The 16081-nt window shown below is 44.5% G+C and overlaps 1 protein-coding gene across 8 annotated transcripts; it reads right to left on the bottom strand.

Moving 5' to 3' along the window:
* Positions 1-7553: 7553 nt before the first annotated feature.
* Positions 7554-16057, bottom strand: RBM3 (RNA binding motif protein 3). 8 transcript variants are annotated; one of them, XM_070464251.1, is made up of 7 exons: positions 15947-16057; positions 15217-15336; positions 14875-14981; positions 14116-14233; positions 13919-14024; positions 13222-13303; positions 7554-12748 (listed from the first exon to the last, which is right to left on the bottom strand). In XM_070464251.1, the coding sequence occupies exons 2-6, from the start codon at positions 15317-15319 to the stop codon at positions 13243-13245; spliced, it is 495 nt and encodes a 164-aa protein (XP_070320352.1). In that variant the 5' UTR covers positions 15320-15336; positions 15947-16057; the 3' UTR covers positions 7554-12748; positions 13222-13242. The 8 variants fall into 8 exon arrangements, with proteins under 8 accessions (XP_070320352.1, XP_020756899.1, XP_020756902.1 ...); XM_020901240.2 differs by having other exon boundaries at positions 13237-13303; XM_020901243.2 differs by having other exon boundaries at positions 13237-13300.
* Between the last annotated feature and the right edge of the window lie 24 nt (positions 16058-16081).

Here is a 16081-nt window from a genome sequence, read left to right as displayed (position 1 = left end):
GTAAGAAGAGTACTTTCTGTGTGTCTGTGATGGAGTGGCGGGGTGGGCTTGGATACTCCCAGGAAGCTTGGTCTGGGTGTCTCTAGAGATCGGAGACATGATTATGTACTACAAGCTTCGGGCTTTGGATCCCAGGAGGCCACCTGAATCATCCTTATTTCAACTCCAACAGGAAGTTGCATCTGTATTCATCTTAATGTGATCAGGTTGTACAATGTATGGAGTTGAACTACAATGTTTAGTAGCTTCCTGTTGTTGTTCAATCGCTCAGTCGCGTCCAACTCTTTGTGACTCTATGGACTGCAGCACTTCAGGCTTCTCTGTCCTTCACCATCTCCTAGATATAGAGCTTGCTCAAGCTCATGTCCATTGAGTGAGTGATGCCATCCAACCATCTCATCCTCTCTCGTCTGCTTCTCCTCCTGCCTTCAATCTTTCCCAGCATTGGCCTCTTTTCTAATGAGTTGGCTCTTTGCATCAGGTGGCCAAAGTATTGGAGCTTCAGCTTCACCATCAGTCCTTCCAATGAATATTCAGGGTTGATTTCCTTTAGGGTTGACTGGTTTGATCTCCTCACAGTCCAAGGGACTCTCAAGAGTCTTCTCCAACACCACAGTTCAAAAGCATCAATTCTTTGGCACTCAATCTTCTTTATGGTCCAACTCTCACATCCATACATGACTACTGGAAAAAACCATAGCTTTGACTAGATGGACCTTTGTTGCAAAGTAATGTCTCTGCTTTTTAATACGCTGTCTAGGTTTGTCATAGCTTTTCTTCCAAGGAGCAAGCCTATGTAAGGGCTTAACAGATCTTAACTGATACAGTTCTCAAAAAATGTTGTTCAGATTATTGTTTGTTATAAAAAGTGTTATTTTCACACTATTTATATAATAAAATAATCTGAACAGTATTTTTTAAAGCAACCTTAAATGAGCCAGATCCAAAAATGTATTGCCCTTTGTGTTCTAACAACCTCCCTTGTCCATGTAACTAAGCTATGGGTGGTCTTTTCAGGATGTTGAACACCATTTTGTTTCATGATTGCTAAAGAATAAACTATTTTGCTGCATAAACATGTAACCACTAACATTTATTGGACAACATGCTAGATACTGTTTAAGGTGATTTATATGTATTAATTTACTTAATCCTAATAACTGAATGTTGTGGGTCCCTTTACTGTCCCTATTTTACAGCCAAGGAAACCCAAAGCCCAAGGGTGACATTTTGTTGCACCAGACCACTATTTGTGGCCAGCACTGGGTTTACAGTTGACCCTTGAACAACACAGGTTTGAACTGTGTGGGTCCACTTATATGTGTTTTTTTTTTCCAAGAAATATTACAGTATTACATCATCTATGCTTGGTTGAATCCATAGATGCATAACTGTGGATACAGAGGACCAATTATGGGACTTGAGCATCTATGGATTTTATTATCCATGGCAGGTCCTGGAACCCATCCCCCACAGACACCCCTGATGAACAACTGTAATTGCCAGTTCTTTTTTTTTCTACCATAAAGAATGATACAACCAACGCCTTTCCTATTCTCCTTGACCCTCCCTGGACAGAACCCCACACCTTCGTCCCACTATTCAGCTTCTGTAGAAACGCTGTGGGAAGAAATCACAGGAGAGGCAGGAATAGCATGGAGATCTACTGTCTCCCTGCCAGAATTGTTTTGTTCTTGTTTTTTTACAATTCATGTTAAAATTTCAAAAATTATTTTAGAACTTCATTTGTGATACTAGATAAAACAACCTAATGACAGGGTCCTTATAAATATAAATTAACTATTTATGTGTAAAACATGTCTATAAGGACACCTGTTGTGAGAACATTTGCTGTCATTCCAGGAAGTAGTACAGTACTTTTCAGAAGGCATTACAACCTGGCCACTGCCACAGTCTCTGACAACTATGTGGTCTTGGGCTTAACCTCTTTGTGACTCAGTCTCCTTATCTGAAAATAAAAACTGCTTCATAGAGTTAGTGACAGGACTAAATGAGTTAATATTTGTAAAGCTTAGACAAGCATCTGGAACAGAGACTATATCCACTAAATGTTGACTACTGTTAGTTGTTTTAAAAAACTTTTCCCAATAAACAGATCCATCTGCCAGAGGTAAGTCTGATGCAAAAATAACAAGAATTAGAATGTCCCTGATTACCTCTTGCATTTATCTGCTCAGCATTTTTTCAATTTTTGTTTTTAAACATTTACACAGGGCTTCCCTGGTGGTCTAGTGGTTAAGAATCTGCCTGCCAATGCAGGGGACATGGGTTCGATCCCTGGTCTGGGAAGATCCCACATGCCACAGAGCAACTAAGCCCATGTACCTACTGAGCCCGCACTGTAGAGCCCATGAGCCCCAGCTACTGAAGCCCACACACCTAGAGCCCATGCTTCGAAACAAGAGAAGCCCTTGTTCGCTGCAACTAGAGAAAGCCTGTGTGCAGCAATGAAGACTCAGGACAACCAAAAACAAAAAAAAAAAAAGTAAATAAATTTTTAAAAAATCTAAAAAAAAAAAAATGTACACACTAATACTAGATAAAAAGGGGCTTCACTGGTGGCTCAGCAGTAAAGAATCCGGGCACGACACAGGAGGAGTGAGTTCAATCCCTGAGTGGGGACGATCCCCTGGAGGAGGGCATGGCAACCCACTCCAGTATTCCTGCCTGGAAAATTCCATGGACAGAGGAGCCTGGTGGCTACAGTCCATAGGGTTGCAGAGTCAGACACGACTGAAGTGACTGAGCATGCATGCACTAGATTAAAAATTGGTTTTGAGGGGCTTCCCTGGTGGTATAGTGGATAAGAATCCACCTGTCAATGCAGAGGATTTGATCCCTGGTCTGGGAAGATTCCACGTGCCATGGAGCAACTAAGCCCATGTGCCACAATTGCTGAGCCCACATGCCCTAGAGCCTGTGCTCCACAAGAGAAGCCACCACAGTGAGAAGCCCACACACTGCAACTAGAGAGTAGCCTCCCACTTGCCACAACTAGAGAAAGCCTGTGCAGCAACGAAGACCCAACGCAGCCAAAAATAAATAAATAAATTTTTAAAATGGGTTTTGAACAAGCTGCTAATAGAAGGCACTTTCAGTTTGTTGGAAGCTTGGAGAGAAAGGGGCAGAATTTATGTACATGAATGGCAGGCAGGTCAGTGGGTGGGAAAAGAATGATCTAGGGCCTGGGGGTATCAAGTCACCAGAAGCAGCTCCTGGAGGTTGTAAGTGACCTTGGTTACAATCATGGCATTTAAAAAAGCTCAAGTCCAGGGTGGACCACAAGTCCAACCCACTCTAACAGAATCTGGGGCTATTTCACTGTCAGAGTGACAGTTGAGGGTCCTAGCTGAAAGAACAAACAAAAACAGTTGGACAGAAAAGACAGGTAAGCCAGAGCTGCTTGAAGGTAACACCACATCACAATAGTAGCTTAAGTAATGGCAGAAACAAGCAGGGGCCATGTATTTTTTGGACTCCTTTCTTCATGTGCCTCCTGCCTATTTGGCCCCCAGAGTTTTTAACTGCAAAGGCGAGCACTGGACCACACTGGTTGTGCCGGCTTCTCATTACACAGGCTGAGATGAAACCTGAATTTGGGCCTCATCCTCGGGAACTAACAGAAGCGTGATTTGAGGGAAAGTCTAGATGGCTGGGGGGTTACAAGAGTGTGCTGAGAATCAAAGCCAGAGAATGAAATAGAAAGACCATGGAGATGACGTGTAACTGGCATGTAGACCCCAAGTTCTTATTCTCTTATCTCATCCCTGAGGTTTCTTCCTAAATTGGACAAGTGGGGGTTGGGACACAAGATCATAATTTAAATTTGACCATTTCCTGATGGGAAAATATTTGCCTCTGAAGCCAAAGTTCTCACAATCACCAAAGGCTTAATGGTGATAACTCCCCAATGCCTGAGTCAGAAACCAGATTCCTACACTTGGGAAAAGTCTCACAGACCACTTGAGCAGCCTCCAGCAAATTGCAATAGCCAGCTTTCCAACAAATAATTGTCAAGCCCCTGCTAGGTGCCAGGCACTGGAAAAATAACAGTAACTCAGATAACTGGGCTCCACTCTTGTGGAGCTGCCGTTCTAGCTATAAAGATAAGTGATAAATAAGATCATTTTTCAAACTGGTTTTTACTATCATTAAAATAGTAGTTTGGTTAGTGGTTCCCTGGTGACTCAGATGGTAAAGTGTCTGCCTACAATGCTGGAGACCTGGGTTCAATCCCTGGGTCAGGAAGATCTCCCAGAGAAGGAAATGGCAACCCACTCCAGTATACTTGCCTGGAGAATCCCATGGACAGAGGAGCCTGGTAGGCTACAGTCCATGGGGTTGCAAAGAGTCGGACACGACTGAGCGACTTCACTTTTCACTTTTGGTTAGCATTGCTGAGCGGTGGGGGAAGGAGGAAGGAGTGAGAAATAAATTTAAGCTTGCCACAACACTGTAAATCAATAGCATTTCAATAAAATTTTTAAAACAAAATGACCAAAAAAGTTAAGCTGGAACCTGAATGAAAAAGCAGCCAGATACATGAAGCCCTAGACAACGAATGTGTGGATAAAGCCGGTGAGGCCAGGTAGTGACTGATTCAGAGGAGAAATCACTTTACAGGGCTAGAACTGGAGTCACTCTGCTCTTACGATCTCAATTCCCTTTACCCAGTGGTGATTCAGGGCCAGACTGGGGGCCTGAGCAAGCCTAGACCCTGGATTTGGTACCTCAATCTCAGGTGATAGAGCTACATGGGCACAGCCATTGATTTGTCCCACATTTTTCTGTTAATACACTGACCTACATCTGGTTGCTTTTCAAATATTAAGCCATTCTTGCTTGGTTTTGGTGATAGCCTGCATTTACCAAGCTCTTACAATATCCATCTTATAGAACTGTCACAACAGCCCTAATGAGGTGCAACATTTGGCCCCACTTTGAAGATGAGGAAAGTGAACCCTTGGCTGGGTTTACTGCCCATGGCCACAGATGTAGAAAACATTAGAGCTAGCATTTGGAAGCAGGCAGGAAGTAGAACTGGACTAAGTTTCTTATCCAGGATACCAGAAAGCACCACCCCCCTGGTAACCAGCCAGCAGTGCTGACAACAGCATCCCATCCCTCTCCACCTCTCTATGTCCCCCTACCCCCACCCCCATATCAAGTCCCAAATCAGTTTCTACTCCTGTCTCTCTTCTGATCTTCTGCACTGGTAGATCAGCCATGAAATCTACAACAGCTTCCAACTGCTGTGAGAAGCTGACTGCTTAGGCCTCCTCCCCAACTTCATCCTGTCTTGCTCTTACTCTTATCTGGTTATGCTCCAGTTACACTGGCTTTCTCAATTTAAAATTGCACAAATTGTTCCTGAGATCTAGAACACGCTCTTCTGTGCATGCAAACACTTCTACTCATCCTACACTAATATTACTGATAGCAAGCACTTTGTGCCAGACACTGTTCCAAATATTTTATGCAGAAAACCTTCTGCATAAAATATTTTATACAACAACCCTCTGAAGTTGGTACTATTATTATCACATGTCACAGTTCAGGCAATGGAGGCAAAAAAATGAAATAACCTGCCCAAGACAGCATAGTCAGTAAGCGATGGAATTGGATTTACACCCAGGCCACCTGGCTCCACAATCCTTGCTCTTAACCACTACACTAACACCAATTCCCCAGTGACTTTGTGTGAGGTCCTCCAGTGTGGATTCATAACAATTTCTTTCTCTCATCCCACCCCGTTTGATCTATCAGCAAGTCCTGTCAGTCTACCTTCAAAACATATCCAGAATCTAACCTCTCCTCTCCACGTCCACTGCTGCTACCACCATTGCTGGCTTGGACTACTGTGGTGGCCTCCTCACTGCTTCCACCCTTGCTCTCCTTCCGCCCAAGCCTGTCCTCCCAGTAGTCAGAGGATCCTGTTACAATCCAAGGCAGCTCATGGCCCTGCTCTGCTCAGACCCATGCTCCATCTCTCTCAGAGAAAAAGTCAAAGTCCTCCCTGTGGCCAAAGCAGCCCTACAGGACCAGGCTCCAGCACCTCTCAGAACTCGCCTCCTGCCACTTGCCCCCTTGCTCACTCTCTTACGGCTGCACCGACCTCCTTGCTCTTCCTTACACACACCAAGCAAGCTCCCACCTCAGGGCCTTTGTGTGTGCTTGCTTTTTCTTCTGCCTCTAATTCTCCTCTTCCAGATGCCAAGAAAAGGCAAGGCTGAGATATTTGGCTGGTAAGGAAATGTGTCCTCATTCAATTCAAATGTTTGCTACTTACACAGATAGCAGAAGCGAGAAGAGCCATAGATGCCAGCTCATGTCCCTTGTACAGGGTAACACAGAAACAAAAAAGAGGCCAGATGACTGCAGCATGAGTGGTAGGACACTGTGGTGCCAAGAAGTTAGTGCATGCTAAGCAGTTCTATAACCTTAAATCAGGGGAGAGAAAGAACAGAAAGCCTCATACCTCATCAGAACCTTGGAAGAGGAGAAACCGTCTCATGGCAGCCTCTTTGGTAGACAGGGAGGTTAGTGAGATGGCCTTGTAGCCTCTTGTGCTCTGTGTTCCAAGGATTACAGGGCGTTCTGCCAATACTTAGATGAGCTTGCCTACGTGGCCTATGTGGAGACGTGCTACGCAGTCAAGAGTGCCATGCAGAACCATGCCCCTACCATTCTCCAATTTCCTCTCTAGTGTAAGGTCACTTCCTCTGAGTCACCTTCCCTAAACCATCTTGTGTAAGACCCCATCACTCTTCATTCCCTCTGCTTTGTTCTCAACACTTGCCACTTTTTAACATTACATCACATACCAATTTATTACTTTATTATCCATAGAACTCAATATGTGATTCCTAAGCAAAGAAATTTGTCATAGCTGTTGCTGTGTTCCTACAATTAGTATCTGGCACACATAATAAACACTTGCCAAAATTTACTGACTATACCTAACTACCAGACACTGGTAGGTGTTTCCCATGTCTGGACTCATTCACTGGGGATAATCCCCATCTTACCACTGAGAAGATAGGTTTCTAAGAGGTCCTGGGTTTCGAAAGAAGGAAGAATACCTGGTGCTAGGCAAAGGAATGGTCCACCTACCTGGAGAAGCCAGAGGGGTCCTGACAGCTGGGATTGGGGAAGGGGAGCAGGAAGGGGTTCTAGGACTCCTTGTGTTTTTTGCTTTTGTTTTTTGGCTATGCTGCATGGCATGCAGGATCTTAGTTCTCCTCAGTCAGGGATCAAACCCATGCCCCCTGCAGTGGAATCCTGGAGTCTTAACCACTGGACTGCCAGGCAACTCCCTAGGACAGGTATCTGGAAAATATTAATGTCAAATGTAAAGAAACAGAAGCTAGCATTTCAGGGTTTCTTGAGGCCCTTGGAACAGAGATGACTGTAACTATTCAGAAGGCTTTGGGGAACAGGGCAGGCCAACAGAAAATAGCTGACTAAATAGATGACTATAAGTCATCAACTTCCCACACCAATGTGAAGGTCTTACAAACCACACCACTCAGTTTTCTTTTGAACTTTTTATTATGGAAAATCTCAAACTCACAATGCATTGATTTAATGTACTTCCACGTACCTATCACCCAGTTTCCACAATTTTAAACACACTGTATTTTCTAAACTGAAGGTTCCATAAGCATTTGAGTGGTTTGAAGCCAACAGTCTTTGTTAAAATACAACAAACTAGGAAACATCAGAGCATTTTGCACATTTAATTAATTAAAACTTTCTTCCACTTAAATAAGACAAATGGCTGGACTGTATTCCCCCCTCTCCAAAATGTACTTTTTTAATGCAAAATGTACTTTTTAAATGCAAAGTTTAAAATAGAGACTGCAAGTTCTGTGCTTGGACAACTATTAAGTAGAAAGAGTAAAGAAAACTTCCTCAGTTTTACTTTAAGGAAGCTTAAAGTTGAATTTGCAACAGCGTATTAGAAATGTTTATGCAGAACATGCTACAGACCATTTTCAATTTTAAAAGCCTCAAGTTTGTGCTTTCATTGGTATGTTAAAATCCACATCCCATAGACTCTAGTGTAGTTCTCCATAACCAAACGCTAGTATTTCTGCAGTATATTGTATGCATATTCACATTGAATGGGAAAAACAAAGATTATGAAAAACTTCAGGTATTGTCACAAATCTTGAAAAAAAAAGCTTCTGGTTTTTCAGATCTCCGTGCACTTTGATTATAAGGAATCATGGCTTGTTAGCCTGGAGACGTGCAGGAGGTAGAAGAGGAATGCAGATATGCAGGAACTGTGCTTGTTTTGTCTCTAAAAGCAGGAGGGAGGAATATTGCCCAGTTATCTAATCAATATGCTTTCTAACATATCTTAAGTATTTACAGCAACTTATTTTAAAAACCTTTTAAAAAATATTTGACTGCCCCAGGTCTTACTTGCAGCATGTGGAATCTTTAGTTGCGGCATGTGGATTCAAATGAGATATACCCATTTGAATGCAGAGTTCCAAAGAATAGCAAGGAGAGATAAGAAAGCCTTCCTCGGTGATCAGTGCAAAGAAATAGAGGAAAACAATAGAATGGGAAAGACTAGAGATCTCTTCAAGAAAATTAGAGATACCAAGGGAACATTTCATGCAAAGATGGGCTCAATAAAGGACAGAAATGGTATGGGCCTAACAGAAGCAGAAGATATTAAGAAGAGGTGGCAAGAATACACAGAAGAACTGTACAGAAAAGATCTTTATGACCCAGATAATCACGATGGTGTGATCACTCACCTAAAGCCAGACATCCTGGAATGTGAAGTCAAGTGGGCCTTAGGAAGCATCACTATGAATAAAGCTAGTGGAGGTGATGCAATTCCAGTTGAGCTATTTCAAATCCTGAAAGATGATGCTGTGAAAGTGCTGCACTCAATATGCCAGCAAATTTGGAAAATTCAGCAGTGGTCATAGGACTGGGAAAGGTCAGTTTTCATTCCAATCCCTAAGAAAGGCAACGCCGAAGAATGTTCAAACTACCACACAGTTGCCCTCATCTCACACGCTAATAATGCTCAAAATTCTCCAAGCCAGGCTTCAACAATATGTGAACCATGAACTTCCAGATGTTCAAGCTGGATTTAGAAAAGGCAGAAGAACCAGAGATCAAATTGCCAACATCCGCTGGATCATTGAAAAAGCAAGAGAGTTCCAGAAAAACATCTATTTCTGCTTTATTGACTATGCCAAAGCCTTTGACTGTGTGGATCACAACAAACTGTGGAAAATTCTGAAAGAGATGGGAATACCAGACCACCTGACCTGCCTCTTGAGAAATCTGTATGCAGGTCAGGAAGCAACAGTTAGAACTGGACATGGAACAACAGACTGGTTCCAAATCGGGAAAGGAGTACATCAAAGCTGTATATTGTCACCCTGCTTATTTAACTTATATGCAGAGTACATCATGAGAAACGCTGGGCTGGATGAAGCACAAGCTGGAATCAAGATTGCCAGGAGAAATACCAATAACCTCAGATATGCAGATGACACCACCCTTATGGCAGAAAGTGAAGAAGAACTAAAGAGCCTCTTGATGAAAAGTGAAAGGAGAGTTAAAAAGTTGGCTTAAAGCTCAACATTCAGAAAACTAAAATCATGGCATCTGGTTCCATTACTTCATGGCAAATAGATGGGGAAACAGTGGAAACAGTGGCAGGCTTTTATTTTGGGGCGCTCCAAAATCACTGCAGATGGTGACTTCAGCCATGAAATTAAAATACACTTACTCCTTGGAAGCAAAATTATGACCAACCTAGACAGCATATTAAAAGGCAGAGACATTACTTTGCTGATGAAGGTCCATCTAGTCAAAGCTATGGTTTTTTAAGTGGTCATGTATGGATGTGAGAGTTGGACTATAAAGAAAGCTGAGCGCTGAAGAATTGATGCTTTTGAACTGTGAACTGTGGTGTTGGAGAAGACTCTCGAGAGTCCCTTGGACTGCAAGGAGATCCAACCAGTCCATCCTAAAGGTGATCAGTCCTGGGTGTTCATTGGAAGGACTGATGTTGAAGCTGAAACTCCAATACTTTGGCTACATGATGCAAAGAGCTGACTCATTTGAAAAGACCCTGATGCTGGGAAAGATTGAGGGCAGGAGAAGGGGATGACAGTGGATGAGATGGTTGGATGGCATCACCGACCCAATGGACATGAGTTTGAGTAAACTCTGGGACTTGGTGATGGATAGGGCAGCCTGGTGTTCTGCAGTCCATGGGGTTGCAAAGAGTCGGACACGAATGAACTGAACTGACCAGGGATGGAACACAGGCCCCGCGAGTCTTAGCCTCTGGACCACCAGGGAAGTCCCTGAGAAAGGTGTTTTGAGTTTCTTACACCCCCAAACCAGAATGTAGGGAAGGTGTAGGGTTATTACCACAGACCTACCCTTCTCTAAGTATGTCACCTCCAGTACCACTCAGTGAGGTCGATAGTATTATTCCCACTTTGCAGACATAGAACCTCAGGCACATAAAACTAAGCTAGGAAGCAGGGTCAGTGACTTCCATGTGGGGTGAGAGGGGAAATGTTTGGGATTTCTTCTGGACTTCAAAGTGAGCAGGGGGTGGGATGTCTATGAAAATGTTTGTCAAATTCATGGGGAGGGTAGGCAAGATCCAGGGCTTGAAAATACAAATACTTGTAGACCAAGGGTCTGGTCTTCACAGGTTTGGGGACACAGGTTCTCAAAGCACCTTTAAATGTGAGTTCAAGTCTCAGTGGGTTCTTGGGAAACATACACAGTAGTGAGATTCTGGTCAAACTGAAGACTAATAAGGTTTTAATAAGGGCTTTGAGTCTCACATCTATAAATTGTATTGATGAGTGATGCTGTGTCAAAGAAAACTGTCTCCTAGGCCCCTTTCCTTAGAGCAAGTAAACCAGAGGCTGGGCAAGACTGGATTACCTCAAGTTTATGCTCAGTTGTGTCTGATTCTTTGAGACCGTATGGACTGTAGCCTGCCAGACTCCTCTGTCCATGATTCTCCAGGCAATACTGGAGTGGGTAGTCAATTCCTCAAGGGGATCTTCCCAACCCAGGGCCACCTGGGAAGTCCAACATTCCTACACAGCACCTCAGGAAAGGCTATTTATAGTTTTTATGTCACTTAGGGGATCATTTCGTTGTAGAAATTTTGTGGTTACCAGACCCTGTCTCAGGCCACATTGGGAAGACACTGTACTTCCTGAGACATAAGGTGCAGAAGTGCTCCCCACCCTAGGCAATAACAGTGGGCCTCCCACCAGATTCCACTGCCTTAACTCCCTGGAGCCCAGCACAGAATGCCTAGTACTCAACTGGTAAGGAGTAGCTGTAAGGCCCCCTTTATCTGGTCCAGACAGGTCTCAGAAGTTCCCAAGTCTCCATCCACCTGGCAAAACAAATTCATGGCTAAGAGGTAGAGGACACAGGTCATCAGTACTGCAATTTTTCACAGTACAGTGACCCATGTAGTGGCAGCTTGGATTGCTGTTTATTAACACCACTGAAATAAGTGGAAAGCAGCAGAGCTTGGGTTTGAACCCTGGAATCAGAATCCAGAGGCTGTGCTCCTAGAATCCTGTTTTCAAATCAGGCTTGTCCTACCTCACAACAAGATGAGTTTACTAGACCTGCATCCACCCCCATTATTCAGGAGGAGCAGCTGGCACCACTATTTATGACAGGATTTAGTCTCCCATCCCCCACCAGATGCTTACATTCTCAGTACAATCTTCTAAGGAAGGCACCTAAGATGCTCGGAGGAGACAGGGAGATCAAAACTCCAGCAGACTTCCCAAAGCTGACACTGAGATTATCACAATGGGACCAAGAGACCACGTCAGGAAACCCAATTCCAGCCACAAGGGAATTTCGCTGATTCCCCACCCTTCCCACAGGCCTGATGTATGTATACCCAAAGCAGTCCCAAACCCAACTAAACTTTGAACTCAAGGTCTCTACCCTTTTGGCAGTCCCTGCCCACCTAACTGTATCCTTTTCTCAAAGTCTGCCTCTTGGCCTTCCCCTATTTTTAATTTGTAGTAAGGCTCTATACCTTAATTTGAGCAAGAAAAAAAGCACTTCAATATCGATTTGTTTTCAGGTTTCATCTTTTTAATCAACTCAGTGAAGGACATCCTAAACACTACATGAAACAACAGAATTTTTTTTCTTCCAGTTTAAAAAAAATGACATACACAAGTATTTCTTAGAAATTTCTATATAATCAAAGCAGAGATCTTGAGTAAAAAACACCTATAAGTTATCATGCTCTTTGTTTCTTACAGTTGGAAACTGCTTCCTAATCAGGATTCAACATGTGTACAGGTTTTTAAAATGTTTCTAGATGCGTATTAGTAAAAGAATCTCGCCAAACATTTCTTGTCAGTATAACCCTAAGAGCTGGAACTAAAACAAACAAACAAAAAACAAAAAAAAAAAAACTGGTAAAAAAGGAAGAAAGACTCTACAAATATCTTCAGACTTTGTCTTTAAATGGGAGAAAATTTTTAAAACAAAACAAAACAAACATGGAGCTTTCTGAAAGATCTTTAATAAGGTACCTTGGGAACTCAATTCATTAAGAAAAAAAACCAGGTTGGTTTAACTATAACAGATGTTTCAGTGCAGCTCCAAAAGTCTTTATAAATACAGTCATTTGGAGAGGTGGTCCTGGTCCTGGATCAGATTATTCCTTGTGTTTCTGAGAACAGTAAGAAGGGGGAGAATTGTGATGTTGGGAATATGCTGCTGCTGCTGCTAAGCCACTTCAGTCGTGTCCGACTCTGTGCGACCCCATGGACTGCAGCCTACCAGGTTCCTCCATCCATGGGATTTTCCAGGCAAGAGTACTGGAGTGGGTTGCCATTGCCTTCTCCAGGGAATATGCTAACATGCTTAATTCCCGGGGTTGATGAGGATGCTGAAAGGCTGGAAACCCCTCCATCTCTTACATGCTCAACAGGAGTAGATGATTATAGACAAGACAGGTGGCCCCCAACCCCTACTTCCATCAAAGCAGACAAGCCTTAACAGGCACCTGAAAGCAAGGGAAGCCTAGCAGTGGTTGTCAGGTGGGCCTGTTGAGGTATGCACATACAGGAGGAAATATGAGAGGGACAGGATAAGACTAGTGAACAGAGGTCTCTTAAATGGCGACACAGAAGTCTCACTTACATTAGGTGCACATACCTCATCTCAGTTGTCGTAATTGTCCCTGTAATTTCCTCCTGAGTAGCGGTCATAACCACCCTGGCTTCTGGGAAAAAACATACATAGTAGTATCACAGGAATGTATTATATACTCTGCAGTATTACTAAACACCATGATAAGTTAAACATGAATATAAAATAAACCTCAGTCATATGGTGTATAATATAGCATATTAAATATTACCACCATATATAATCAAGACAATACAATAAACATGTCACCATCTACTGCACATTGCAATCACATGACCTAACAAATTATTTACCAATGTTATACTTAACCCAAAATATTGCTTCATACTTGCTTTATAACTTCATTACAATTTGAAAACACTATTAGCAGCACAGCAAGGTATGTATGCTCAGGCAACTGAGCTTTTTAAATTTTTGAGCAAGAAACTGAGGTTTTAAAATTAAAAAAAAATTTTATTCATTCATTTGGCTGTGCTGGGTCTTAGTTGCTACACATGGCATTTTCAGTCTTTGTGGCACGTGGCATCTTTTTTAGTTGTGGCATGTAGGGTCTGACCACGGATTGATCCCAGGCCCCCTGCATTGGGAGTACAGGGTCTTAGCCACCAGACTACCAGATAAATCCCTAAGATGAGTTGTTAGGGAGAGGGAAGAAGCACCAGCATACCCTAACCCCTTGGTTACCCACCTGCCACCATAGTCTCTGGTCCTTCCATATCCATATCCGTATCCGAATCCATATGCTCCAGGTCGATTGTCATACCTGCCACTTCCATAGCCCTGGTCCCCACCACCTACAATAGGGAAGAAATATTTGTATGGCAATTGTCTAGATAATAGAATGCTAATAGGCAACTCTCCTCTATACCCCATGATCAAACTTACCAAGGAACTTACCTCTAGGGTAGCCACGACCACGTTCATAGCCCCCAAAGGCACCCCCTCGTGTTCCCCGGGCTGACTTGCCAGCGTGGTCTACACGGATCTGACGACCATCCAGAGACTAGGTGTGGGGAGACACAAGGATGGATGGGTTGGTGGTCAAACAGGGCAGGGGTGAGGTAGGAGTGGGCTGGGCAAGTGGGCAAAAGAGCCCAGAAATTCCTGCTGGGCACCAGGTTCTGGGTGCCATATTCCAGAAAAAGCTCCTTTGACCCAAATGGTTTTATCTGGGAGCTACAGAATCCCACAAAATTACCTGAATCCACCATGTTTCCCCTGCTACTACTTACATCTTGACCGAACTCAGGTTGAATTCTCCTCCCCACTCCTCTAAGCTGCCCGACTATTAGGGCTAGACAGACACCTCTCTTGGTCTGAGGCTTCAGAGTCCATCCCAGAAGACTCACGAGGTCCTCTCCGGGCCAGGCCCGCAGGTCTGCAGACTCTACTACCTAAGCCCAGAGCAGGTCAACCATCCACAGGTGGCTTCTCGGCCTCATGCAGGACCAGTCGTCGCCTCCCAGGCAGCCCGGCTCTGTCTGCCGCTGCCCTCCACCCCCTAGAACAGAAGGCAGTCACGCTCCTGTGAGTGGGCACCGCGGGGCTTGGTGGCCACGCTGCCCCAAGCAGACACAGAGGGGAAAACAGAATGGTCCAAGTGACAGATGGGAGCAGGGCCCCTATGCAGGTAGGAGACCTCACCTCTCCATTCATGGCTCTCATGGCATTTGAGGCATGCTCCGGATTGGTGAAGGTGATGAAGCCAAAACCCCGGGATCGCTGAGTCTCCCGGTCCTTGACGACCACCACTGGGAAAGACAGGGGAAAGAGCTAAGAAGACAAGTGGTAAAGGGTGTTAAGAATGGACCCTCCTTCCACTAAAACTCAATGGCAACTTACTGGGTTCTCAGTCTTAGCCCTAGGAACAAAGAGAGGAAAAGGGTAAGGCCTAGGGTTCTAACCTTTCTCTCCTGTTTCCTGAAATGCATGGGACCCAGACTTTCTTCCACAATCCCCCCATCATGCACCTGGCCCATTTCTCACCCTCAGAAATAGGTCCGAAGCTGCTGAAGTGGTCTTCCAGAGCCCGCTCATCAGTGTTGAAGTTGAGCCCTCCCACGAAGAGCTTCCCTTCTTCGGAAGACATGGCAGTAAATTCAAGTCCTGTGTTGAGGATATGGAGAATAGGAGAAACTGTGGAGATGGGAGAAAGAAGAGGCTGGAAAAGTGAGAAAGGATGAAGGAGAAGAGAACAGAGCAGAGAGAAGACAAAACAAGCCAAAAAAAAAAAAATACGGGGTAACTAAGCACAGACAAAGGCGAAAAAGACAGGAACCTCCGGAGCCGGCTCAGCGAGGTACTCTTTCCGAAGGCCACCTTCGCACATGTCCACACAATATCCCTTACCCCCACGCCCGTCATTTTGTACACCTGCGCATGCCCAGAACACACTTGCTGTCCCTTTGCGCCCACAGAACAAGATGGCGGCGGTCACATGCAAAAAGAGCGCCCCCCCCCCAATCCATCCGCCTCCGCTGTCGCATGATCACGGCCGCCAGCCCTTCCCGGCATTTCCTGCACTCAAATATAGCGCGCCAGGCTCACACCAACCAAAAAGTGTCACCTCCAAGCACGGAACCCACCCGACCCAGTGAAGCCCAAGCCTATGTGTCCTATGAGACCGTTACTCCTCACTCGCGCACCTCGCTCTCAATCGGCACAGCAAAATCAGTGAGACGAGGAACAGCCGCTAGGCAAAATATACGCTACTTACCTGGAAGCTAACAAGAACTCCGAAGAGAGAGCCACCACGGAGGAGCCGAGACTAGGGAGGCTGCCGCGCGGCAAGACGCTGATAAAGGGCACAGCGTGGACACGTCATGGAACTTCCGTCGCGTGTGCCGCCGTG

The sequence above is a fragment of the Odocoileus virginianus genome, unplaced genomic scaffold (assembly GCF_023699985.2).
Source record: "Odocoileus virginianus isolate 20LAN1187 ecotype Illinois unplaced genomic scaffold, Ovbor_1.2 Unplaced_Contig_22, whole genome shotgun sequence".
Taxonomy (NCBI): Eukaryota; Metazoa; Chordata; class Mammalia; order Artiodactyla; family Cervidae; genus Odocoileus; species Odocoileus virginianus.
This window is presented reverse-complemented; position numbering and strand designations above follow the sequence as displayed.

What these genes read in the sequence shown, in the direction of transcription:
- RBM3 (XM_070464251.1), bottom strand. Translation starts at nt 15,319, where the DNA reads ATGTCTTCCGAAGAAGGGAAGCTCTTCGTGGGAGGGCTCAACTTCAAC. An exon ending in CCCTAGAGGTAAGTTCCTTG is followed by an intron (nt 14,025 to 14,115) that starts GTAAGTTTGATC and finishes TCCCTATTGTAG; the next exon opens with GTGGTGGGGACCAGGGCTAT. An exon ending in ACCAGAGACTATGGTGGCAG is followed by an intron (nt 13,304 to 13,918) that starts GTGGGTAACCAA and finishes GTTTTTTCCCAG; the next exon opens with AAGCCAGGGTGGTTATGACC.